The sequence below is a fragment of the Marmota flaviventris genome, chromosome 8, assembly GCF_047511675.1.
Source record: "Marmota flaviventris isolate mMarFla1 chromosome 8, mMarFla1.hap1, whole genome shotgun sequence".
NCBI classification, from domain to species: domain Eukaryota; kingdom Metazoa; phylum Chordata; class Mammalia; order Rodentia; family Sciuridae; genus Marmota; species Marmota flaviventris.
Genome location: NC_092505.1, coordinates 59,357,466 through 59,385,249, shown reverse-complemented (window position 1 = coordinate 59,385,249; position 27,784 = coordinate 59,357,466). Strand labels below are relative to the sequence as shown.

The following is a 27,784-nucleotide window of genomic DNA, read 5'->3' as shown; positions in this document are numbered from 1 at the left end:
GGCTATTCTAGATGAGTAAGACACAAAGCTGTCCAAGGAGCTCACAGCTCAGTAACAGAGAAAACAAGAAAAAGGTGACATCTTGCAACTAGTACTGAACACAGAGTAGGTTTGCAGTAGATTTTTTTGAAATTGAATTATTGAAAAATTTTTAGAAAAAGTAACATATTCTTATAGGTCAAAATTCAAAAGTACAAAAGAACATACAGTGAGGAGTGGGGCTATTACCCTGGAGGTAAATGAATTTATTACTTTCTTTTATATTCTTCCACAGATATTGAATGCATATACAAACAAATGTTTATACCTATTCTTTTATTCTCTTTTGAAAAAAATATGCTGGAGATGTTGAACTTTTTTTTTTTTTTTGGGGGGGAGTGGGAAGGGGTAACGGGGATTGAACTCAAAGGTATGTTAGCATACCTTTGTGTTGGTCTGCAGGGGAGACTGGCATCACCTCCAGACAGCAATTTGACAATGTCTATCAAAATGACAAATACATACCCTTTGGTCCAGTGGTTTCTCTTCTAGGAATTTGTTCTGCAAATATCTTGTAGTATATCTTTATGCTTAACAATATATTTTGAAAACTGTTCTATGTCAATACATGAAAGTTATCTCATTCTTTTTAATGACTATTCCACCATATTATGAATGTCTATCATCTCTACTAATGTTCCATCATTTGTATTAGTGGTTTTCTATTAATGGACAATCTTGTGCTATTATAAATGCTGCAATGAGTAATCTTGTTTACATGTTACTTAACACATATATGAGAACATCTGTAGGATAAATTCCTAGAGGAGGAACCAGTGGGTCAAAGGCTATATGAATGTGTCACCTGGATAGATATTGTCAAATTGCCCTCCAGAGATAGTAACCCTCTCCCCTGCTACCAGCGATGCATGGGAGTGCTTGCTTTCCCATAGGCTTGTCAGCCCATTCTGTTATCAAACTTATGTATTTCTGCCAGTCTGAGAAGTGAAAAATAATATCTGTGTAGCTTTAATTTGCAGTCGAATTGAATGTAGACATTTCTACAGGGAGAAGGCACCAGAGAGATGCACACATGGAGGAAGGAAGGCTTTGGAGAGAAGCAGTGGGAGGAGGTTTCCAGCGGAGAAGAGGCAGAGGGCTCAGGCTGGGGAAAATCCCCTGGGAGCCAGGGAGCCAGGGAAGTGGGAGCCCCCAGGAAGTGGCAGTTGTTGAGTGTGGCTAGAGCACAGCCCTCCTGGGTGGGGTGAGAGGGAGAAAGAGCTCAATGGCCAGGGCTAAGCAGCAAGATGGAGAGTGGCCAGACAGTGGAAGACCTCAGCTTCCTGCTACAGTCAGACTTGATTCTCTTCAGTGGTGAACCATGGGAGGTGTTTAGGCAGGAGAACAACAAAACCAAACCTCTGCTTTCAAAAGATAAAATATAGTCTCTGCTGTAGGAACTCAAGAGGAAACATCCCCCCAAAATGAATTTGAAAGTGAAATAAGAGTAAACCAGTTCCTTTGATCCCTATGGGGAAAATAAGGGAAATATTAACATTCCTCACTCCTTTCTTCCTTTTTCTCTTGGGAGAAGGTTATAATTGAGCTCTTTATGGATGACTTCTATCTAGCGATTCTCAGAGTGGTTCTAGAAATGTTCTGAGCTGGATAATGGCTTAGTATTACCAAAGGATAATGATCTTGAATTTATATGTTTTGATCAATAAAAATAAAGAACAGTTGCATTACATATAGTATCATTTTCTGTATGTGAATAATGAACCAAAGGATGTAGACTATCTACCTCACAAACCAACTTTTCTCCTGATTCCAAAACATAAGCAACAACAACAACAAAAATGGATAAATGGGCCCTCACTAAAATTTAAAACTTCTGTGTCTCAAAGAAGACCAGAAATATGTACAAAGTGGTTTTTTTTGTCAATGAAAAATGAAATAAAATTTTTAAAAAGTATAAAAGCCACCCACAGCATAGGAGAAAATATTTGCCAATCATGTATCTAATAAGGGTCTCATATCCAGAATATATAAAGAACTCTTATGAATCAACAAAAAGATAAGTAACTCAAATAAAAATGGACAAAGGATCTGAACAGACATTCTCCAAAGAAGATATACAAATGGCCAATAAGCACATGAAAAAATGTTTAACATCATTAGTCATCAAAGAAATGCAAATCAAAAACCACAGTAAATACCAATTCACACCCACCAGGATGACTATAATAATAATAATTTTTTTAAAAGACAAGGAGTGTTGACAAGGATATGGAGAAATTGGGACCCTCAAATATTGGCTGGTGGGAATGTAAAATGGCACAGCCACTTTAGAGAACAATTTGGCAGGACCTCAAAAGTTATACAGAGTTATCATGTGACTCATCTATTGTACTTCTGGATATATGGCCAAGAAAATTGGAAACATATGTCCACACAACCACTTGTATGTGAAGGGTTCATAGCAGTATTATTAATAACAGTCCAAACATGGAAACAACTCAAATGGACCAACTGATGAATGGGTACCAAAATGAGGATATTATTTGGAATATTATTCAGCTACAAAAATGAGTGAAGTACTGACACATGCTACGGCCTTGACACATGAACGGCCTTAGAAAACGTTATGCCAAGTAAAAGAAACCCATCAGGAAGGCCACATATTCAAGATTCTGTTTATATGAAATGTCTAGAACAGGCAAATCCACAGAAACAAAAAGTTGATCAGGGGCTGCAGAGAAGGAAGAATCGGTAGGAACTAGTAATGGGTATTTGGTTTCTTTTGGGGGTAAAGAAAATATTCTGGAATTAGTGTGACAGTAGCTTAGCTTGTAAATATACTAAAAACCACTTAGTGGTACTCTTTAAGAGGGTGAATTTTATTGCATTGAACTTAAATCTCAAAATTTTTTCATTACTGGATTGAACCCAGAAACATTCTTCCACTGAGCTATACCCTAGCCCCTTTTAAATTTTTATTTTGAGACAGAGTCTGCTAAGTTACCCAAGCTGGCCTCAAACTTGAAATCCTCCTGCCTCAGCCTCCCAAGTCCCTGGGATTACAGGCATGGAACATGGCACCCAGCCATCTCAATTTAAAGAAAAATTTTTCTCCAAGAAGGACTGGCTAAAGCCCCAACGTATTTAATTTTTTTTCCTTACAAAATAAAAAGTGATTCTTTGTTTTTGTTATTTGTACAGAAAATATTATACTGTACTTTGTTAAATAAATACCAGAAATTTTCAAGATTTTCTTTAATTCCCTATTAGGCCAAGAGGGAAAGAGTAGAAAGAAGTTAAAGGAGACTCAGAGGGGAAATTGGACCATGACCTGGAGGCAGGAAAAGCCAGCAGGGAAGGAGCATGGGATGATGAGACAGAGGAAGAGGGACAGGGAAAAGAGAAGGACTTTAAATCTTTTCTGCATCTCTTGGAAAAATGCCAAAGAGAGGACTCAACAACACTGCTTAAAATCCCCATCTGCCTCACATACATGTTGCAATAGGTTCTCAAAGATCTCTTCCCTGTGAAGAGCCTCCTCTCCCCACTCCAGGGCCTCTCCCCTTAGGTATCATTATTCTTCACCCATAAGTGGCTCTTGGTCCTTTCCATTACCTCAAACAAATTAATGAACATATTCATCATGCTTCAAAGTCCCCTCAGACCCCTTCCTCATCCCTAGCTCTTGCCTCTTCTCTGCTTTCTCTTACTACAAATCAGTTTGCATTTTCTCCAGTTTTATATAAACAGAATCACACAGCCTGTGTTCTTTCATGGACTGGTTTCTGTCACTCAGCCTGATGTCTTCGAGATACACCTTATAATTGCTGAATGGTATTCCATTGTATATGTGCACCATAGACTTCACTTTGAAGGTCAGGAATATAAGACCCAGAGAAGGGAGGAAATCTGACGAATCTGAAGAAAATCCAGAATGGGGCCAGGCCAGTTGGGGAAGGTGCCTATTTCCCTAAAACAAAAATTCGGTTTAATGCAGTATGGAAGAATGTGGCCATATGACCACATGAATGACCAAATGAAATGATGTTTGTTCCAATCTCTGTCTCCAGTTCTGACCAACTCCCAGCCACACAGGGAACTGAGACAACTTACAGAAGCATAACTTCTGGGGAGAGGGGGACTCAGAAATGATTTGACTGTTGGTCTTTTCTGCACCAAACCCTTGAAGAAGTTGGGAATTGAGGAGAGTGTCCTAAACTATTAATACGTTTGGGGTTAGATCAAATGAGACAAAGGACTTTATAATGTTTTATAAACCGTAAAGCCTAAATCAAGGGTAAGATTTTTTTCTTTCCATCAGGAATCACCTCAAGATGTATTTTATGCTCAGATTAAAATTTAACTTTTAAGATCACTGATCCAGGAAAAACTAAACAAAACCAAAAATTGGGAAGTATTTAAAGAACCATCAGTGAAGCAACTCAAAGAGATTATAATATTATATTATAATCAGCAACTGCGCGTACCTCTGTAGGAGGAGACTTAAAGTTCTTTGGGTCCAGGATAAATCCCACAGAAGTAACTCTGTGACTCCAACCTCCAGTGTCACTCCTTCCCATGCCTAAATTGACAATGGAGCTTTCTTTCCATCTATAACTACTCAGCTCTTTTGTAACAAGCTTCTATCCTGTTTCAGAATCCTCTGGTGTCCTCAATCTGGTTGGACATTGGGAACAACAGTCTAAAGAATTCTGAGTCTTTGAGACAAAACTTCTAGTAGCCTCTGCAATACCCTCCTCTGGGCTGCAGATTGACAGTACCCACATCACCTGGGAATATGTTAGAAATGCAAATATTCAACATTCCCTCCACCCAATTTCCTACTGAATTGGCATATGCATGTTAATAAGATCCCCTAGGTCTTGTGCATGTACATCGAAGTATGAGAAGCTCCTGTCTAGATGTGATTCTTCAACTTTCAAGTGCTTCAGGATCCCTAGAGGATGCCTTGGCTGGGCTGGGAAGACCTAACCCAGGAAGCACAGTCTGAGAAGCACTGCTGTAGTTGATTTCACAGAGATGAAATGAATCCTTTCCCATTGCGAACGTGATGGAGAATCCCTATACCTTCCAACTCAGCCCAAATGAGAATCCAGGAAAGCTAGCACTCCACAGGGCCTCTTCCCTTGGGTTGTTTTGCTGCTGCCACCTGCTCAAACAGAGCTGTAGACAAGAGGTTCTAGGGCCTCTGTACCAAAGCCAGAGTAAATGGAATGTGTTTTTCCCCACCTTTAAAACAAACAGAGCCTGAGTTGCTGGTGCTGAGAGGTAGAATACCAGGAGGTCCCTTTCTGAGGACAGGCTAGGACAAGTTGATGACACTGTACTGCCCCTTTTCTAGGATGTTCTTTATAAAGACTCTTTAAGTCCAAGACTTTTGTTTGAGTCCTACTTGTGAATGCTCAGAGTTCTTAAGTTCGCTGGTGCTCTGCACAGCACAACAGCTATATACTCAATACAAACTACAAGTATAGAAGCTGGGGATTAGCTCAGTGGCAAAGAGGTTGCCCAGCACATGAGGTCCTGGGTGTGATTCTCAGCACCACAAAACAATGACAAAAAAGGAAAAAATCCCAAATGAAACAAATCCGTAAGTTCAAATGCCTCAGGCCAAGCATGACACCCATACCCCAATTTAAAATCTGTATATTTGATTCCTACTGCCTTTGTGCTGCAAAGATATGCCTAAATGTGCAGAAAAAGAAATCCTGAAGAAGCAAAATTGTTCTCAAATAGAAATGTTTACCAAACATTGGGTCCAGGATAAATCCCAAAGAATTGAGATGAGGTTTGACTGGCATAAGCCCACTGGATGGAGAAGGCAAGCTCTGTTTTCACCAAGAAAACCAAATTATAAATTTGTATCCTAGATAAGCTACACATAGAAATAGTAGTTGTCACTACTATTTTTGTAAGCTTTTTAAATATACTTTATTTTTAACTTCTTATATGCCAGGGTCTATGCTAAATGTTCACAAGTATCATTTCAGTCCTAGCTATGAGTTAGTATCACTATTATCTGCATATTGCAGATGTGGGAATTAAGAAACAGAATCATTATACATTTTGTCAAAGGTTAGAAAGGTAGTTTGGCCCCCAAATGTGCCCTCTCAGCCGTAGACCACATGAGGCCAGTTAGAGAAGAGCATGGTGGAATGGGGAGAGAGTCGTCATTATTATGCACAGGAGGGTTTTTTGTTGTTGGGTTTTTTGGTTTTTTTTTTTGTGTGTGTGTGTGTGTGTGTGTGTTCTTTTAAGCATGGGAACTCTTTCTTTATTTGCATGAGGGTAGGAGACAAAAATCTTATCAAGAGCCCTATTTTCTAAGTCACATCCGATCGTAGCTCTTCCAATAATTCCAATCCCAGGTCCACTCCCTGACCGCTTTGCACCTGGGTTAACTGAGAATCTTCTCCCCAGTTTCAGTCATGGAGGATAGGCTAGGATCAAAACATGGGTGTGTCCCCCAAAGGGAATGGCTCTGGGCACATACAGCCTTTGAGGGATGGACAGAATACTTTAAGTATGATGAACACTACTGAGCACTGGGAAGCACATGGGAGGGGGAGCTTGGAAAGTGCTATAATAGGGAATTCAGGTAGAATGCAGAATCTGAACACCTGATGTCTACCCACACAAAGGTCCAGTCCACTTTGGAATTGTGTGTACGTGTGAACCTGTGCAATAAGCATTAGTGAATTAGTATTAGTTTAATTTAAGGAAATAATGGATTGGATATGTGTTGAGGATATAAGCACAGTGTTTACCCAGGCCTTAGCTTATGGGGCCTGCATCAGCTCTAGGCCTCCAGGAAGCACTGAAGACACTCTGAGGCTTGGATTGTTCCCCAACAAACCACTATTCCCTGCTCTCTCACAGGGGGAACTCAGATGGTCCTGTCCAGGGACCCAGGTGGCAAATGACTGGCTGCTCTCTCTGTACATCTGAAAGGACTGTGTCTGCTTTCTGCATCACCAAACTGGCTGAGTTCCCCAAGGTCAGCCTTGAGGAGAGAACTGCATGCCAGGCTCATCTGTTAAGGCTCTAAACCTCAAGAGTGGCAGGAATCCAAGAGGCCATGTCAGTCCCTTTCATGTGGTCCACTTAAGTCAATGACTAGAAGGAAGAGGCAGGGGTTCTCACCTTTAAAAGGACATTTTAGCACTTTAATCTTTAAATTGCATTTGCCATTAGGGCAGATTTTCTTCCAGTCATTTTTCCTTCACAATTTTTCCTTTTTGTTTTTTCTTCTTTCCTTTAAAATAAATAAATAAATAACTGAATTCAGTGTATATTCAATTTTGTGTCTTATTTGTCTTTTATATTTTATAAGTATATAAGCATTTTTCTTCCCAGTGTGAACTGCTTTTCATAAGCAACTAGTAATGGTGAGTGAGTTAAGTAAATTTACCTGTCTTGGTTCCTTTGTGTGTAAAATAAGGGAGTGGTTCTCCAATTTTAGGTTGCATAAGAATTACCCACAAGTAACTCTGCTTATTAAAACTTATACTGCGGGCCCCACCCTCAGAATTTGAATCAATAGTTCTGGGGTGGGGCCAGAGATTTGTATATCCAACAAGTGCCCAGGGGATAATGATGATGGTGGCCAGGAAACCACATCAGTGGTCACTGGTAGAGAACCAGTATAATGAGGAGATTGAGTTGTGGAATTTCCAAAATCACCTCTGGCATCAGATATCTAAATTATTGCGTATTTTTCATATTCATATGCATATTCATATTGTGTATTTTTTATATTCATATGCATGAGTGTTCTAGGCTTTATCAAAACTCTATGATTTTTTTGAAAGAGAAAAGGACTCTCACCTACCACTTGTAAGTAATTATTTCCATTTATTATTTCCACTAGCTTATGTGAGTTCCATACTTACTCCTTTTTGAAGAGACAAGGATTTTTAAAAGGATATCCATAAAAGACAGTCAGATTGACATCTAATACTTTATTGTTTTTTCCTTTTCTTTTACATAGTTCCATATGTGTTGAAGAGCTGTGCAGAGTTCATAGAGACTCACGGCATTGTAGATGGAATCTACCGGCTTTCAGGAGTCACCTCAAACATACAAAGGCTAAGGTAAACAAAAAGAAAGCCCCAGAATTCTCCCATGATCCTCCCTCTGTCCATATCTCTGTTGGCAGGTCTTGGGAGTACTAAAAACCTGAAGGAATGGTGGGTACAGTGGTGGTGGCCAGAGATCAAATGGTACTGCTTTCAGATGCCCAGTGTTCTTAATCTTAAGGGAGAAGCTCCCCAGCCTGAGAAAATTCTTTTCAGCAATAGGTTCTCGAATTTTTAATCTGTTTCTTTGTCTTGAGCAAGGTTTAGTCTTAGGCAGTTTTGATAACTCCAATGATCTGAATGACAAGTTAGGAAAACATGGTGATGTACTACCATTCCCTTGCCTACCCAGAAGCTCGGGTAGATCGGATCTCCTTAGGTAGTGTTCAGAGCTGGGGATGGCTGTGTTTTCCAGTTAACACACATTTGATATTTTACTGGGTCGAGAAATCAGAAGTCTGCATGATTGTTCATTTATTTGATACTGGTATTTTTAAAATTACTAATGGATAAACCATTTCTAATTCTATGGGTATATCCTAAACATTTAAAAGAAATTTCTATCACATTAAGAGGGCAAAAACCTTTTAACACAACAGAGATATATGTTTAGAGTATATATAGCATATGTACACAGTTCATATAAAGTATATACTTTTCTATGACTAAAGCAATAGGTTTATGTATTTTGCATAATATTTTTAATGCCAAAACAAATTCATTTGGTGGTTATTTTTAAATACTTATAATATGTTCTTTAGTTATGTTCTTATAATATGTTCTTTAGTTATGTCGACTTTTAAAACCATAAAAACATTCTTATTATAAGAATAATGTGTAAATGAATAGGTTATGAAGATAATTCAGCTCTCTTCTTCTTCCTCCTATTTGGTTTCTGTCCCTCCCTTCCAAACCTCACTTAAAATTAAATTTTATCAAATGAATAAAACATCCTTTTTATTCCTGGTGAAACAATGACTCTTAAGAAAAATAATTTGTTGATTACAGCCATGGATTTTAATGAATATACCTGTTTACATCATTTCACTCATATGCCATTTTTTAGATTTATTTTAAAAAACAAATACTTTTCCTTCATGGTGCTAAAGATTGAACCCAGGAATTCCCACCCATATGCTGGGCGAGTGCTCTCCCACTAAGCCACACCTCCAGCTTCTAACAGCAGGTAGTTCTTTTTTTTTTTTCTGGTACCAGGGATTAAACTCAGAGGGCACTCAACCGCTGAACCACATCCCCAGCCTTATCTTGTATTTTATTTAGAGTCAGGGTCTCACTGAGTTGCCTAACACCTTGTGATTGATAAGGCTGGCTTTGAACTCGAGATCCTCCTGCCTCAGCCTCCCAAGCCACTGGGATTACAGGCATGTACCACTGTACCCAGCAGGTAGTTCTTAATGATTTACTCTTAGCTCTGAAGTGCATTACCCACTATTGGTGTTCTGGAAAGACATTTTGGTGGTGACAAATTCTTCTTCATTTAAGAACTGGCCTTAGCTTTAACAAGAGAAATTTGGGGGCTAAATAAATAAGCTCTACATTATTCTCCCTCTGTTTTCTTAGAACATACACCTAAGAATCCATAAAGCCATGGTGCAGCTTTCCTTTCAAGGCCCCATTGCTTGCTTTCAGTTCCTGGCAGCATCAGAGATTCCCTTGTCCTTTTCAAGGGACAGAACTGCAATATAGAATGTGCAGTGGGCTGTTTTGAGAATGCTGCTTCTGAGAGTCCTGTTGACCTTGTCACTCCCTTACTGACCAAGTGAACACTCTCAAGAAGCCTAACTTCTATATGAATCATCATCATTTTTCAAACAATTTTTAACTTCTAACTACATATTATTCGAGGCAGTATATTCATGTAACCTTTTCAGGAAATGTTTTCTGATTGTAAACCAGGTCTGGAATCAGATGGTGTTCCCAGACATCCCACTGTGGAGTGTTTAAGATATTTATAAGCTCGTATATACCATGGGAATCACCATCAGGCAGCCTCAAAGGTTCCATTGAGCATCAACGAGAGAGTTGATTAAGTTGTTTGTGACATCAGTATATGGAGATGAGTGATAATGAACTGACTGATCCACCCTGGTTTGGGTCTCTCTTATAAGAACGGGAATTTCATTTGAGCAATGTTTTGGAAAAATACTGAAATCTCAATAGGCCCTTTTGGCAAATTGTTTTCATATTTCCCCGTGCTAATAACCGAGATTGCAGATAGAATGCCACAGATAATCCACTTGTAAATGAGCTTTACGTCTTTCCAATCACAGCAGATTTTGCAAGGAAGAGTCACACCTGAAGTTGAAGCCTTCCCATCACTTCCTTGGGCCTGGAGTAGATTCAAGGTCAAAAATACAGTTGGATCACATTGTAGGCTCTTTTTACCCCTCAGCTGCCAAGCAGTTGCTGACATGGAACACATGTTCCCTGGGATTGTTATGTCTCCGTCTGTGTTGTTTCAGGCAAGAGTTTGGCTCAGATCAATGTCCAGATCTGACAAGGGAAGTGTACCTCCAGGACATCCACTGTGTGGGCTCCCTCTGCAAGCTCTACTTCAGGGAGCTGCCCAACCCCCTCCTGACTTATGAGCTCTATGGGAAATTCACGGTGAGTGTTTGGATTTCCATCATGGTTGCTGGGTGGGATGCATGAAAGGGCTAAGGAGAGTTTCAGCACTAAAATAACAATAATAGTACTCACCAGCTGGCTGACATTATCTTAGCATGGTGATGGAAGTTGGATGGTATGGTAAGGAACATAAGGTAGTGGAACTGTCCGCTAAATTTTTCTTTCTTGAATTTTCAGAATCATGTTGTTTAAGAGCTGAATTAAATTATCGCCATGTTTATTCAACTGATGGGCCTCATTGTATAGGGAGGAAACTGAGAACCAGAGAAGAGAGGTGGCTGGCCCAAGGTCACTCAGCAGAGGCAGGACAGGAACCTGAGACCCCTGATGTTAGGCATGCACTGCTGGTTCATTTCCATCAGGCTATTCCTTCTGTTTCTTTGGGGGGTTGGAGAAAGAGGTGAGTAGGTAGGGAAGGGAGCGAGAACAAACAAAACTCAAGAGGATAGGTCAGAAAGCTGGAAAGAGAAAAGAAACTGAGAATAGCAGTCCAGAGGAAGCACAGGAAAGGTCAGTTTATTGGGTTGGTGGGCAGGATGAATGGACAAGAGCAAAACTCCTATCAAGTAGCTATATGGTCACCAAATTGGACACCCATGGGCAAGTTAAAAAGAGAATAAATGCTTAAAGGATGTCTGCAGAAATATCATTAAAAATAGGGCTTGAACATTGTGTTGCATGAGTAGAAGTATAGAGTGGGCAGAATTGGATTTACCCAAGGTTGGTGTTCCGCTAGCAAAAGAGGGGAGAGGGAGACTTGAGAATATACCAGGGCACCATTGACACAACTGACCATGGGATTTAGTCTGGACAGGAAGAGAAACAAGAGTATAAGGTGATGAGTAACACTAAAGAAGTGGATCAAAGGATTCTTCATCTCAGTAGGTCAATGGAGTGATGGAGAAGGGGAGTCACAGGGAGAAGTTTGAAATTGAGAATATGGAGGAGTTGTAGTTATTGGTAAGGACCAGATCTAGGTTCTAATAGTGAGAGAGGATCATGCTTATAGCCCCTGTAATTAGCATCTTTTTAAAATATTTTTTTCATGGTACTGGGGATTGAAACCAGGTCCTTATACATACTAGGCAAGCACTCTACCACTGAGCCATCCACCAGTCCTTTGTATCTTTTTATTTTTATTTTTATTTTTGAGACAGGTTCTCACCAAGTGGCCAGGCTGGCCTTGAGCTTGTGATCCTCCTCCCTCAGCCTCCCTAATTGCTGGGATTACAGGCGTGCGCCACCATCAGGTTCTGTGGTTTACTTATTTTGAGCATATGAAAAGTTCTTCCATTTTAAATGATAAAGGAATAAACAAATGCTACTTCTTTTTTAAAAATTTGTTCTACTTAGTTGTACATGACAGCAGAATGCATTTGAATTCATTGTACACAAATGGAGCACAACATTTCAATTCTCTGGTTGTACACAGTGTAGAGATACAGCATTCCCGCAATCATACACATACCTAGGGTAATTGACCATCTCATTCCACCATCTTTCCTACCCTCATAACCCCTCCCCATCCTCCCCTTTGCCCAATCCAAAGTTTCTCCATTCTTCCCATGCCCCCTGCCCCATCATAATCAGAGAAAACATTTGGCCTTTGGTTTGGGAGGATTGACTTACTTTGCTTAGCACAATATTCTCCAACTCCATCCATTTACCTGAAAATGCCATTATTTTATTCTCTTTTTATCTTAAGAATAATGCTATTTCTTAAAATCAGGCTTGGGTCTTTAAATATGTACTTAAAAGTTTTCACTGATACTAGGAAATATTCATGATGATAAATTCAAACAGACCCAGATACACAGCTTTAATTTTAAGAAGGATCAAAAGAAAGGATGCTTAAAAGACTGACACATTTATTTTAGTGATGGGATCATACATCATTTTTCTTGCTTCTCTACACATTACCTTTCCTAATTTTATCCACTAAAAATACATTAATGTTTTGATGAAAAAAAAGAGACCAACTCACACATGCAAAAAAAAAAAAACTTAGGTATAAGCATTGACCACTACAGAAGTCAACACATACATGCTGTTGTAGAGTTGTCTGTGGTTAGGGACCCCACTGCTCGAGGTCTGAGGCAGAAGGTAGAAAAGTCTCCAAACTGAAGGGCCAAGTCATCAACAAAGGCAGCTCTTGCCCTTGGAACCACAGGGGAATTTTCCTGGGAACCAAGAAGAAAGGTTGGGAGCATCATTTGTGTCTCCCAGACTATAATCAATGTCACCATTTGCATTTCCTCCTTTAAAAGAAATCATAGTAGACAATTTGAGAAATGGAAGAAAGTAAAAAGGAACCCTTGGTCTTTCCTTAAGGACCAAAGACTATAGTGTTAACATGTTCTGAGTGTTTCCTTCAGTCTTTTGTTCTTTGCATAGTGTTTTTGTTGTGTTAAGTTTTTCCAGATCAAAATAAAAGTGTGTTTTAAAAAAGTAATAATCCTAGCAGCTCGGGAGCCTGAGATAAGAGGATTGCGGGTTCGAAGCCAGCCTCATCAATGGTAGGGCACTAAGCAACTCAGTGAGGCCCTGTCTCTAAATAAAATAAAAAATAGGGCTGGGGATGTGGTTCAATGTTTGAGTGCCCCTGAGTTCAATCCTCAGTACAAAAAAAAAAAGTAATGTAAAGGAAGTATAAAGGATAAGGTATAAATCACCTGTGGAAATCCCACACTCAAGCGTATCTGCCATCTTCTCTTTCACTCTTTAGTACAGGTTCTCTCTCTTCTCTCTCTCTCTCTCTCTCTCTCTCTCTCTCTCTCACACACACACACACACACACACACACACACACACACTTTTTCTTTTCAATACCATATATTCCTGTTTTGGAACATTTTCATTTCAACAATGTGACAATCTTTTCATGTTAATAAATGTAAAGAGACACTGTTGTCACAGAGAATTCTTTCACATGGGCCATGGTTTCTTTATTTATTTATTTCTTTTTTTTTTTGAACTAGGGCTTGAAACCAGGGTTTCTTAACCACTGAGCCCCTTTTTTATATTTTATTTAGAGACAGAGTCTTTCTGAGTTACTTAGGCCTCTCTGTGTCGATGAGGCTGGCTTTGAACTTGTGATCCTTCTGATGGTTCATGACTTCTGAAACCAGTCTCCCACTGATGGACATTTAGGTTTTTGGTTTCTCAATACCTTGCTTTTATTAAGACTGGTATAATAAACATTTATGCACATTTACATTTTTGTCTATTTGCACCCTTGGTGGGAGGAAATCATTGAAGCAGATTAGCTGAGTAAAAAGTTCTTACTTAAAATTCTGTTCCCTATTTTCAAACTGTCCTCCAGAGAAACAGGAATGTGCTTTCCTTGCAGCTTTGCCAATACTGGATATTTTCCATTTATTAAATTGTTCGCCAGTCTGAATCAACTAAAAACAATACCTTATTGCTATTTTAATTGTAAGACTCCATTGTTTTCTACATATTTGTGATCCTCTTGTCGGTATAATAGTACCATCTTTGAATGTGATAGAATATCATCATGTAAATGAATCAAGTGAGTCTAATTTCTCCTAAATGCTATCTATTCTATTGTAGTCAGAGGTTGATAGGAATTCTTATCTAGAAACTTTAGAAATATGGTTTCTTCTTAGGTCTTATCTACAGGCTAAGAACAAAACGGACATTTCTCTCTTCTTGCTCCCTTCCCTGATAGGACTGGTCATTTTGTTCTCTCACAGCAATTGAAATATACAAAAGCAACATTTTTGTCAACTTGTCTTCAAATTTGAAGAAAATGACATTGTACTTAAGCAGTGTATTGACACTAAAAAATAAAATAGGAATGTTTTGTTACGAATTCTACAGAAGTAGGTCCTAGCAAAGTTAACCATGTTTCAGAATTTATCATTTAATAGATTTCTTTGATCACAGTAATGAAGATAATATAAACAACCTTCAGGGATATGAAAATAGCTGTGTTACATTGTTGTGCATTCTCACAATAATTATTTAAATCTACTTGCTCAGCTGCAATCAAAGAAGAGAATGGAATGAGAGAATTAGAAAAAAACATTGGTGGAATAATAGTAACGATAATAGCTGCTATTTGTTGAGTGCTTACTATATCATAAACTCATTATAAGTTTTATTTCATTTAATCTTTAAAATAACTCTATGAAGTAGATTTATTGTCTGTTGTATAGATGAGTAAACTGAGGCTCAGTGAGACTTGTCTGGGTGGTACAAGTGGTAAGTGGGGGTAAAGATTAAAATTGTCTCATGAATCCCATGCCACTTATAAGCAGTGATCACTTGAGTAGGTAGTAAATAACATAATGCCTATGTTTTATAACATAAATAACATAATAAAAGAAGTACTGAAGGAAGAGTTCCATAAACAGTGTTAGGATAATTGCTGTTGGAGAGGAGGAAATCAAATTGAATTCTTACCATTTAGCAGATTTCTGGGTACAGAAGAATAACAATTAAAGCAAAGGAAAAAATCCCAAAGACAAATTTAACCAACTAAACTATTTGTACGTTATTTTTTCTACATTAAAAAACACAGTAAATATCAAGACATGTAACTTAGTGGTAGATCACTTCCCTAGCATGTGTGAGGCCCTGGGTTCAATCCCCAGTACTGCAAATAATAATGATAATAATAATAATTATTATTATTATTTAAGAAAAATACATTAGTAAAATTAAAAAGCAAGTGGCTAACTATAAAAACTATTTATAATAAAATGACAAAAGAGATTAATATTCTTTATATAGAACTCCTACTTATCAATGTAAAGAGAAAAATCACATAACACTCCTCTAAACAAAGAAGCAAAGAACTTTAACAATTCAGAGAAAAAGAAAATTATTTTAAAATTGTTGATTATTAGGAAAATATATTGCTTATTTTTAAAAAATTTTAAACATTATCATTTCATGCTGGTAAGCTCATAATAAGACTGACTCTTTACAGTTTTTTACTGGAAATATAAACTTGATGAACACTCCAGAAAGTCATTAGAAATTCCTGTCAAAGTTCCTAAAATGTTCATATTCTTTAATCCAATAAGTCTCCAATTAGGACTCTACAATAAGGTAATAATCAGGTGTATACAAAAATAACTGATTTCTAAATATTTTTATTGCAATGGTATATATAATATCCAAATTTTTAATTGTATCTACAAGATAGAAGTTGGATATAATAAATAATAAATCTATTTTTTAAACTGTGTAGCCAAGAAAAGTTATATTTTTTATGAATGTTTATTAGTCACAACAGAAAGTTAAATGGGGGCAGGAATCAGTATGTGAAACTAAATAGGAAATGATTCCAGTGTTCATATTTGATGCTGAGAGGCCTGGAACAGACCACTTCTTTTATGCATCCTATATAAGTAGGTGGATGGTGGTTATTTCTGAGTAGTGCAATAAAGGGTGATTTTTATTTTTTGCAAATTTCATATTTTAGTTTTTAGTACATTATTAGTGTCCTGTGGTTGCTGTAATGAAGTACCACAAATCAATTGACTGTACAGAAATTCATTCTCTCACAGTTCTGGAGGCCAGATGTCTGAAATAAATTTCACCAGGCTGAACCTGAAGTTTGAGCAGGGCTGGTGCTCCCTCCAGAGGATCCAGAGAAAAATTCACTCCTTGCTTTTCCCAGCTTCTGGTAGCTGTTGGTTGACATTCCTTGGCTGGCGGCCACATCACTCCCATCTCTGCCTCCAGGGTCACATTGCCTTTTCTTCTCACTGTATCTATCTCCCTCTGCATCTCGTTCATAGGATTCCTAAACTGCTTTTAGGGATCACTCAGATAGTCTAGAATAATCTCCCTGCTCAAGGTCCTTACCTTAATCACACCTTAAGGACTCTTTGTCCAAATACTTTAACATTTCCATGCTCCAGGGATTAGGACCTTGTAGTTATTATTCAACCTACCACATTACACTTTATTTTTATCAGAAAAAAAATACACCATTCATTTTAGGAAAAAAAAATCAGTTTTGTTCAGATCAATTAAGCTAAAATTCTTACACCCAAAGTAGAAAAAATTGCTGATTTGGAGTTTTTAGGGAAAGTACTATAATTACATATTTATATTGAAATAATTTCTTTATGTATCAGTTTCGCTCATTAAATGTAAGCTTCCTGAGGACACAAACTATTTTATTAGTTAGTGTGTTTCTTTTCCTTGTACTTCAGCTACTGGAAAACATGGTAACTATTACTTAGTAAATGTTTGCTGGTAGGTTGCTGTTGACCTGCACACATCATCTAAATGAAGAGGCAAACAACTAGTGCCTGAGCTTAAGATCATTGCAAAGGGGCCAATGGCCACTTTTTACACTGAAAGTTCCATATCAGCAGAAATCCTTCAACAGGCAAACCAGGATGATTGGTCACCCAACCAGGAGCCCAAAGTCCAGGGAAGCTACCTCAGCAAGGCTGGTACTCATCCTGGTGGAAAGTGGTCCTAAGATGATACTATCCTGGAAGTGTGGCCCAAATGTAGCTGCTTGGTGCTTTCAAGCACAATGCAAAATATTAATGTAATCATTTATTTTATTCAAAAAATGTTTATTGCTCACCTACTATATACAACTGGCAGGCATAGTTCTAGGGGCTGGAGATTTAATGGTGAGAAAGACAGATACTATTTTTGCTTTAGTGAAACTTACATTTTAATGACGAAGAAAGATGATAAACACATGTAGGGTATAGAGTTATAATGAGAATTATTGATAAGTAAAATGAAGAAAAATAACACGGTGTGGGGGAAAGGACAGTGTTTTAGGATAATCAGAGGTCTGTCTATGAGGTGACATTTGAACAGAGACAATGAAGCAAGGGAACAGATTGCGCAGGTATCTGGGGGAAGAGGGTGGCAAGAAGAATCAGCAGGTGCAAAGGCCCTTGGCTTGGTCCATGCCAAGCTTGAGGGAACATGCAGGGCCAGTGTGGGCCAGCACTTAGCCAGCAAAGTGAAGGTGATGGGAGACTCGGAAGAGAAACTCACAGATGGCCAGATCACTTGCTTGCTTCCACGGGTATGCCAAAGTCACATGCAAAAGACCCATGAAGGACATACAGTAGTTACCTCTGGAGACTGAGGGTCTGCAGTTGGAAGGAAAACTAACTTTCCTCTATTTATCTTTTTGGATATTTTGTTTTGTTTTTATCATGCACATGAATGTCCTTTTTGAAAAAAATCTAATAATTTAAAACAATAAAGAGGATTTATAACAATTTTTAAATAATTAATTAAACTTGAAGTTGCAGCTAGGTACAGCAGGAAGGGAGAGCTCCTGGTTGGTTGTGTTGAGTCACCATAGATAGCAATAGGGCTCTCCAGGCAGCAGAGCTGTGGTAGCAGTGGTAGCTTTGGGGAAAGAGAACCCCTGAGTAAGGGCCCTACCACCAGGACCAGATCCCAGCCTTTTCCCAAGTCCTCAAAGAGCAGGAAGCTGGTCTTGTTAAAACCTATTGGGAAAGAACTAATAGATTCAGTTAAGATTTAGCCTTTAGCCAGATTGGCCTGGCTAATGTGGAGTGAAGTTCTCTCTTTTGGAAGACTGAGGGGGTTGAACTCAGGGGTGCTTTATCACTGAGCTACCTCCCAACCCTTTTTATTTTGAGACAGAGTCTCACTAAGTTGCTGAGGCTGGAGAACTTGTGGTCTTCCTTCCTCAGCCTCCCCAGTAGCTGGGATTATGGGCAGTACCACCTTGCCAGGCCTGAATGAAGTTCTCCTACAGGCAAAAAAAAAAAAAAAAAAAAAAGAAGAAGAAGAAGGTCAGAATTTCAACACCTCTTCCCTAGTTTCAATGACAGTTGTGCCATCCTGACAGGGGAAAGTAAAGAAACTAAAAATCAATGTACAGTGACCTGACCCCTCCAGGAGAAAAACAAGGATCTAGAGAGCTTCTAGATAGGATTCGGGTGGAATGGGGAGAGGCTGAGAATGATGAAATAAACACCAATCCCAAGTGAGACCTGCAGGCATTAGGGCAAGCCTGCGCTCCATCTTGGAGACTAAAGATGACTAACAGCTTCCTAAACATTAAAGGAACTTTCCATGAGGATTGATAACTTGACCTGCACCTTTATTCCCCAGACACATTTTTTTAAAGGGGAGTGGTGCAAAGCTTTGCAGAGCTCCATCCTGTCGGTGCAGAGGAAGGAGGCAGGCCTCCCAGCCCTCCCTGCAGGCACCACAGAACTAGGAAGGTCCACAGGCATTCGGCAGCCCCTCCCTTCCCTGAAGCTGCTCCCCTTTGCCCTGCCTGTGAGGTTCTCCCTAACTCTGGAGTTGGTCCACTCCACAATCCTATTTTCTGAGAAACAGCTCCTAGGAAGAGAAAGGGAACTTCCTGGAGACCCCATCCTTGCCCCTGGCCCTCCATACTTCAGGTCTTTACAGAGCAAGACCTGCAGCTGTAATCTCTCTTGGGCTGGCAGACCCAGCAGGAGGTTGGGACCCCTGAGACTGTTAATGCTCCTGGCCCCACATTTCTCCCCATCTCTGCTGAGGAAAAGAGAGCTCAAGTTTTCCCTGTAGAGAATTCTGACTGCCTTTTAAAATGGTGGGCTTCTGTATATATGTGTGACTTGAATTAAATAAAAAGGGTAAACTAGAAAAAACTTGGTGGACAAAGCCCTGACATGATGTCCCCATGTAAGTAAGGTTCACCTATAATGTGCCAAGCACTGTTCTGTAAATGGGGACTTACCACATTCCTGCATTTAGAGAGCTTTCCTTCTATCAGAGGAGACTGACTTACTGATAACCCCACTAGATAAGTACATTGGACTTAGTAGGAGAAAGTGAGAGGGTTGGGGGTGTCCTGGCTGAGACAAGACTCCTCTAAGTCAGGCTAGAACATAGAGGTGTGGCTCAGAATAGGGCACGGCAAATAGAGTAAGTAAAGTTAGTGCCTTCCACACTTAATGAGAAATGAGTGCCTAAAAACTACAGTTAGGAGTGTGAATATCAGCCAGGAAATGATAGCCAAAGACTGAATGGAGATAAATAATACATGAAAATAATTTGTTAGAATCTCAGTTTTGGTTATATTGCAGCAAACAGTTATTTATTAAATTAAAGAATGCATTTTATTATTATACCTGGCATTATATTTGTCTTAGCTTTTCACTGCTGTGACTAAAGGACCTGACCAGAATAATTGTAAGGGAGGAAAAAGTTTATTTGGGGGTTCACAGTTTCAGAGGTCTTAGTCCACAGAAAGCCGGCTCCATTCTTTGAGGCTCAAAGTAAGACTGAACATCATGGCGGGAGAGTGTGGTGGGGGGAAGCAGCTCACATCATGATCAGAAGGTAAAGAAAGATTTTTCTACTCTTTAGATAAAAAATATATACCCCCAAACCACACCCCCAAGTCCCACCTTCTCCAGCCACACCCCATTACTTCAGTGACCACTGTTAATCCCTCTCAGGGGATTAATTCACTGATTAGGTTAAGACTTATAACCCAGTCATTTATCCTCTGAACCTTCTTGCATTGTGTCACACATGAGCTTTGGGGGTAAACCTCACATCCAAACCACAACAGTATGCAAACATAAAACAAGTGTGTGACACCAAAAGGAAGTATTAGATTGCATCAGCCATATAGATGCCTGTGAATTCAAGATCAAGGTGGGGGTGGGGGTGGTTTGGTGGTACAGTGCTTGCCAAGCATGAGCCAGACCCTGGATTCAATCCCAGTGCTACAAAATAAATATGAAAATAAAAGATCAAGAGCCCCTTTTAAAGCACATATTGGTCTAGGTAGGGTTACTCAGACATTTACATATGAGGAAAAAAAAAACATGGAATGGTAGCTGAAGAGTTGTACAATTTTAATATACATAAGTTACACATCAGTTAAAAAAAAAAGTGATTGCCATTGCCTTGGACTCAGGGAGCACACCCAGGCCTGCAGTTCATGAGCACTCACACTCTGCCCTGGAGAGACCCTTGAGCCTGAGCACAGACTAGACAGATCCTCAGGACAGGGACACAGGGCTGGGATTAGGGGAGTCTAGCCAGAACTTCCTGCCTGGTACAGCAACTCTGGCAGGTAAGAGATGAGCAAGGGCCGGCCTGTAAGCACACTGTTTTCATGCTATTACTGTCTCCCCTCCCCTGGGCTGATGGAGGAGCAGAATACCCATGCAGAAAGTAACCAGAAAGCAAGTTGGGGCAAGGCCACCAGGTCTCAGGGACAAAGCTCTTATCCCTGCTGAGGAAGGCACATCTCTCCTGCTTCTTGGCTTCCAGGATAGACAGCAGTTGAGGACTCAAGGTCATGGAATAATGACAGGCTAGGTGTGGAGAGGCCTGTGCTCCTGTGGAGACAGCAGGCTCAACTTCTCACTCTCTCTGATCTCTCTGAATGCGAGTGAATCTCTGAAAGTCTGCTTGGATTCAAGGAGCACACCCAGTCCTGCAGATCCTTACACTTCCTTACCCACACACCAACAGCCATCTGAAGACACTCAGAGACCCAAACAGCCCACCCATTGCCAAGTGCATGCACTATGAGATGCTTCATTATGGGAACCCTCAGAAATTGTAGTTGGTTGGTTGGTTTCATAGAAAAGCATGCCCTTAGGAAGGGGGATCTGCCCTCTAAGCATGGTTTTGAGCCTGGAATCGGGGGATTGAGTAATAACAGCTCAGGCCAGTAGGTGTTCATGTTCCTGAGCACTCACTGGGTGACTTCATGTTCCTCTCCACAGGAGGCAGTGTCATATTGCCCAGAAGAAGGCCAACTGGCCAGAATCCAAAATATTATCCAGGAGCTTCCCCCATCCCATTATAGGTAAGAATCCTTGGAAAAAGAAATATGTAGACTCTTAGTGTGGTATAATGGTAGGGTGGCATGATAAATGGGAGCAAATTCAGTGGACAATGGCTCTCCTGGGGGCATTAGGAAATGAGTGATCAAACTATGCTGGTACCAGACCAGGGTCATTGTAGTAAAGGGCAGCCTGTCTCCCAAGTCACTAGCAGGGCACTCATCAAGAGTCCCATAGGAAGTCATTCTGATCACAAAGTCAGTGACATCTTTGGTTCTCACCTAGATTTATAGCATGACCAGAAGATGGAAACCCAGATGGCTCTTCAGCAGGGATGACTGTGGCTCTGGAGCCCTAGGCTGACTGAGCTCTATACTGCTCATCAGTACTGGTCCTTACATCATCTCCCTCCTTTGGTTTCAGTCTCACAGCTTAGCCCTAATTTCACCCCCTTTCCCAGGGTTCCCCACCCCTGCCCATCTTATACAAGGGGGCAGATTTTGATGTGGTGTAAGAAAAAATTTCCTAGCAGTCACATGTTGTTCATCCATGAGATGAGTTTCCTAACAAGTACCAACTTATCTATACCTGGAAGAATTTTTAAAAGAGAGTGGGCTCTTCAGTGAGAACCTATTTGAAGACTGTGGGGAGGCTATCCTGAAGGGTCTTAGAAGAGCAAGTGGTCACCAAGACTCCTCAGCCATGAGATCTGTGATTCCCTGGTTCTGTCTCTAACTAGTGCTCCGTGGGACTCAGCTGGCTTCTAAGAAGACTGATCCCTGTCCCTACCCCAGGCCAAGGTGCCATGGCCCAGAAATTTACTTCCAACAAGCCTTCAAAATTCATAAGATGGGAGTAGAGTCTCTTAAATCCAAACTTAGAAATTATTCACCAGATTTCAGGTTTCACACAGGCCCTGTGGTTTTGTGCTTTGTCAAAAAAAAAAAAATAAATAATATATATATATATATATATATATATATATATATATATATATATATATATATAAATTACAGGACCTTGGAATACCTGATTCGACACCTGGCCCACATCGCCTCCTTCAGCAGCAAGACCAACATGCATGCCAGGAACCTGGCCCTGGTGTGGGCACCAAACCTCCTCAGGTAAACACCACATCCTCACCGTCACCCCACCCTGGTGGGCTCAGAGCCCACCAAAGCAAATGGAACCTGGATTCTTCAAAATTGAATCTCTTTGAAACAAACTGGTAGCTTAGTAATCTGTTATAGCCCATGTCAACTAAGGGTGATTTTAATCACCTAAACTGTTTGGCTGCTAACTTGGAAACTCTGGGTTCCAAAGGCATTTGTTAGATCGAGGTGTGGCTAAAGTTATAGATCTGTATGTTACAGTTTCTTGAAAAGGCCTTTGTTTTCTCTAGGTTCATTGGCTTTTTCTTGGCTTTGGTGGGGGTACAACTTGCTATAACTTGAATCAACTGCTTCATGTGACTTTGCAAAAGATGACCTGCTCCACGGGACTAATGGGTGGAGGTGGGAAGGGATCCCATATGTTTATGGGATAGTGTTTATAGTCTTGTAGCGTATAATTCCAGATAACTGTTTTAAGTTTCAGTGGGTTGGGCTTTACAGCCTTTGGAAAGACCCTTTGATCGGTCTTAAGAGTTAAAATATTCTAAAAGTGATTTAGGAGATGATGCCTGTGTAAAAGGCCCACTGGCTCTCCTGACTTCTTCAGGTTGTAAGGCAGACTCAGTCAGTAAATATGTTTCTTCCACGGTTCAGGTCTAAAGAAATTGAGGCCACTGGTTGCAATGGAGATGCAGCTTTCCTTGCAGTCCGGGTCCAGCAAGTGGTGATTGAGTTTATATTGAATCATGTGGATCAAATCTTCAGCAACGATGCTCCTGCGTCTCTGGAGAATGATGGTAATGACTCCTCCTGGCATCTACCCCATCTATCCCACCAGCCTATCCTTTCTTGCCTTAGTTATGGGGCCCAATAATAAGTGAGGGTGAGCTTGGTTTTAGCCGTGTGTGTGTGTGTGTGTGCGCACGTGCGCGCGCGCACACACACACACACACACACTGGCCACTGCCTGTCATTGTCTGGCGATCCTGCGTATATACATGTATAGGTGTGCAGTGAAAATATGGTGTATTTGCTGTGGCTTTAGCACGTTTTTGATTGGTTGAACACATAACCTACCCCATGAATGTGGTGTGGTGGACTAGAACTAGAAAAAACGTTCCATTGGTTTAGTGAGTTCTTAAACTCTTGGTCATCAAAAAAGGCACGGGCAACATTTTTCTCCTTGATGATTTACTTTCACTGTGATGTTTCTGAAGAACCATATGCCATTGCCTTGAAGTCTTAAGTGAATGAGTTAAGAGGCAGTAGGCTCACACCCACATGCATATTCAGAATGTATTTCCTGAGTGCTTCATTCATTTTACCTTGTACCAGGCAGTAAGCATACAAAACTGAATATGTGTGCTTATGGGCATCTCATGATACAATGAATGCTAGGAGTGAATTGGCTTATGCTGCTCAAACTCCTGCAAACCTAATTTGTAAAAACTGTAAATTCAGTTGATCAGAATTCCTGGTTTTCTTGATTTCTCATTTGTGAATGAAACTGGTTTTCCAGCATTGGTGTGCATCAGAGATACCTGATGGGCTTGTTAAAACATGGATTGCTGGACCAGAGTTTCTAGTCCAATCACCTATAGTGCAACAGATAATGTACATTTCTAACAAGTTTCCAGGTGATGCTGACACTACTGGTCAGTGGTGTATGACACCCATGTCTGCAAAATATTTGTTAACTGATTAAAATATTTTTCCCATTCAGTTAGTATATTTAGGGAAACCAGAATAATCTATTGCAATTGACTCAACTGAGAGAGTTTGGGTACCAATCTAGGTCTTCCTGGCTCCAAAAACCTGTTTTAGTATGTATAGGGCCTGTTTTGAACCATCAGTAAATGTTAGTTCCTTTCCTCCTCAGTCTTCACTGTTAACTTAATAGCTTACGAAGGCTGCAGACAGAATATGATGTGCATAACATCCCAAGAAAAAACAGGGGCATTCTCCTCACAAGGCAATACATACATGTCATCTAACAGAGACATCTAGGAAGTTAAATTTATGCAATGCTCCAGTTTTGTGGATCAGAATCCAATACCTTTATTTTATAGATGAGAATACTGAGGTCAGAGAGATTGTGATAGCTCCAAGATTTATTAAAAAATAGTGTGCACTGAGTACCACCTATATAGCAGGCAGTGTCCTAGACTCTGGGGACATATCAGTGCACAAAATAACAAAGTAGCTTCCTTGCACATAACTATGATCTGAGCAGCAAGACAGCAATATATCTTATAAATAAATATATTATCACTTTAAAAAAATAAAAAATAAATATATTATCACTTCAAAGAAAACAAGTAAGAGGAAAATAGATCACAGTAATGCAATGGTTAGTGACTTTGGGGTGTTATTTTGGCCGTAGCCTCTGATAAAGTGATCCTTGAACTGAAACCTGAATGATACGGGGAAATCAACCAAGTGAGGATCTAGGGGATAAATGTTCCAAAGACAGAGAACAGAGAGGGGAAGGAGCACAAATTGCAAGCTCTGCTGTGAATTATGAAGTCAGCAGAGATGATGAGCAGGCCAGGAACTGAGGCAGATGTGGCTACTGAATCTCAGCCTCCCACCCTGCAGTCCACGTTCTTCCCATTGTCCCAGTTGCTCCCAAAGTGATGTAAGTCAATAAATAATTAATGAAAATGATAATCTAGAATCTATCAACAAATACCAGAAGTGAATTAAATTTAAACATTTTTACCCTCCTTTAGGTTAAGTTGGAAAACTGGGTTAAACTCAGAAACGTTCTGAAATATTTTCAGGATCACAGGATGTATTTAACCACAGCCCTGCAGAATGGCTGCTGTGCTTATCTTCCTGGCAACACCCCACTGTCACTTACTGTTCCCATTTTCTACCAGTCCTTTTCAGTGTCTTCATTTCCTTCCACTAGAGTGAGTCATGCTCTGCAAAGAGAATTGGTGTCATCATCCAACTTGTCTGCAAGTCTCTTCACACCTTCAGAAGTCACAGAAAGCTGGCAAAGTCATCAAAGGCTAAATAGAAGCAAATTTAGGCTCCTTTTAAACTTAGATCAGGATTTCTCAACCTCAGTTTTACTGATATCTGGTGCCAGATAATTCTTGTTGTGGGTTGCTGTTCTGTGCAATTTGTGGTGTTCAGTAGCTTCCCTGATATCTACCTACTAGATGCCAGTAGCTGTCCGACACACATTCATGACAATCAAAATGTCTCCAGACATTAACTAATGCCCTTTGCTGGGGTTATGCAACCCCCCTGCCCCAACAACCACTGATGTAGAAAAGAGATAACCCTATATATCATTGATTGTCATCATCAATTCCATTCCTAAGAAGAATACCACAAAATAGGAAAGGATTAGCTACACACTCTAGAAGATAACTGGGAGGTATGTAAAGAGCTACATCTCTCTCAGGAGAAGTGTGGTGTGTAAAATGTGCTTTTCCTTTAGAGATAAACACCTAGGTGATCCAGGAGTGGTTGTTCTCCAGCACGAGGGAGGATGGGCAGGCAGGCTCCTGTCTTACCCTTGCTGAGTCAAGCCACCTCTGTGGCTGGACAGACATATCCATCTCACCAAAGCACTAGGCAGAGGTTTCAGGAGTAAAGACCCACATTTTATACTGTAGATCATAGTCATCACTCAACATATATTTGTTGAATGAATGAATGAGTGGTCCCTCCAAATAGTACAGAAAATGAAGCTATTTCCTGAGGGCCCTGTTTGCCCTGTAGGTAGTCTGCCTAGAAGATTTGCAAGTTTTCTGTGTGCAGCCTCAGCCCCAGGTCCCATCAGGCCCAAGAGAAGCCAGAATTAGCACTCAGCCCCTTGGTGTGAGGTCAGAATTGAGGGGCGGTGGATGGTGAATCTGGCTGGACATGCATGGGCCTCCTCCCAGACTGAGCTCTTCTTTTTCCTTTATAGAAAATCGGCCCATCATAAAGAGCCTGACGCTGCCAGCCCTGTCCCTGCCCATGAAGTTGGTAAGCCTGGAGGAAGCTCAGGCCCGCAACCTGGCTACTGACCATCCTGCCCGGAAGGAAAGGAGGGAGAACAGCCTGCCTGAGATTGTGCCTCCCATGGGCACCCTCTTCCACACCGTCCTGGAGCTACCAGACAACAAGCAAGTGGCATTCTTTTAAAATTCTGGGGGATGCAGAGCGGAGGGAGAGAGAGGAGGAGAGGTAGTCTCGGGGTCTTGATGGAAGTGTGGGTTGGGGATGCCGTCTAGCGGGTGTGTAAAGAAAACTTGCAGAAGAGAAGGGAGCTGTCTCCACAGCGCACTCTTCCCAGTGGTGATGCCGTCCATCACTCATTGTCTCAGACAATGACTGAGATCCCGGGTGACCCAAAAAGACCCCAAGCACCACGATGGAAGTGGGGTCGTAGGACGAGAGTCTTGTCATGTGTCAAGCTAAATCCTTTACTCCTTAGATAAAATAGGCTTGTGGTTACAAGAGGAAGTTTATTGAAAAGAAAAACTTGACCCCTCGGCCTGGTCTCCATACCCACATGACATTATAGGAGGCACAGAGGAAGAATCCAAGACAGAGGCCAAGTTGACAAAGGGGGCCACTGTAAACTGAACAGCATGCCTGAGCTTTTCTGGGGAGAAACCCCTGTTTCCTTCAGTGAGTGGATCATGCCCTCCTGGAACTGAGCCCACTCACCTCTTCCTAAATCAGTGGGGAATGAGACTCCCTCCCTGGGATCAGGAAGATGAATGCCTTGGAAGGAACATTAAGTACATTTTCTCTGTCTTTCAGTCAAAGCTGGGGTAAACTCCAAAGAATGGCACCTATTAAAATATACCCCAAGGCCAAGTGCTTGGGGAAAAAAAAATAAGCCAAGTGTAGAACTACCCATCAACATTACAGACCTGTCTTGGATTATTATAAAGACATACTAAGGGTATGGTGGTACACAATTGTGATTCTACCTACTTGGGAGGTTGAGGCAGGAGAATCCTAGTTCAAGGCCATCCTTAGCAATTTAGCAAGATCTGGTCTCAAAATAAAAAGAGTTGGGGATGTAGCTCAGTGTTAGAGCACTCCTGGGTTCAATCCCCCGAACCAGGGGTGGTGGGATGGAGGGATGGGATGGGAATTGGTATCTTTGAAGAGCCAC

The 27,784-nt window shown here is 40.5% G+C and overlaps 1 protein-coding gene across 2 annotated transcripts in view; it reads left to right on the top strand.

Moving 5' to 3' along the window:
• Nucleotides 1–27,784, top strand: part of Arhgap31 (Rho GTPase activating protein 31) — a 105,910-nt gene that overhangs the window by 60,286 nt on the left and 17,840 nt on the right. For both annotated transcript variants that reach the window (XM_071615310.1, XM_027936128.2), the window contains exons 2-7: nt 8,012–8,114; nt 10,583–10,727; nt 21,482–21,564; nt 22,558–22,665; nt 23,308–23,450; nt 26,582–26,780. In XM_071615310.1, coding sequence (XP_071471411.1) covers nt 8,012–8,114; nt 10,583–10,727; nt 21,482–21,564; nt 22,558–22,665; nt 23,308–23,450; nt 26,582–26,780 — 781 coding nt within the window. The remainder of the gene's footprint in view (nt 1–8,011; nt 8,115–10,582; nt 10,728–21,481; nt 21,565–22,557; nt 22,666–23,307; nt 23,451–26,581; nt 26,781–27,784) is intronic.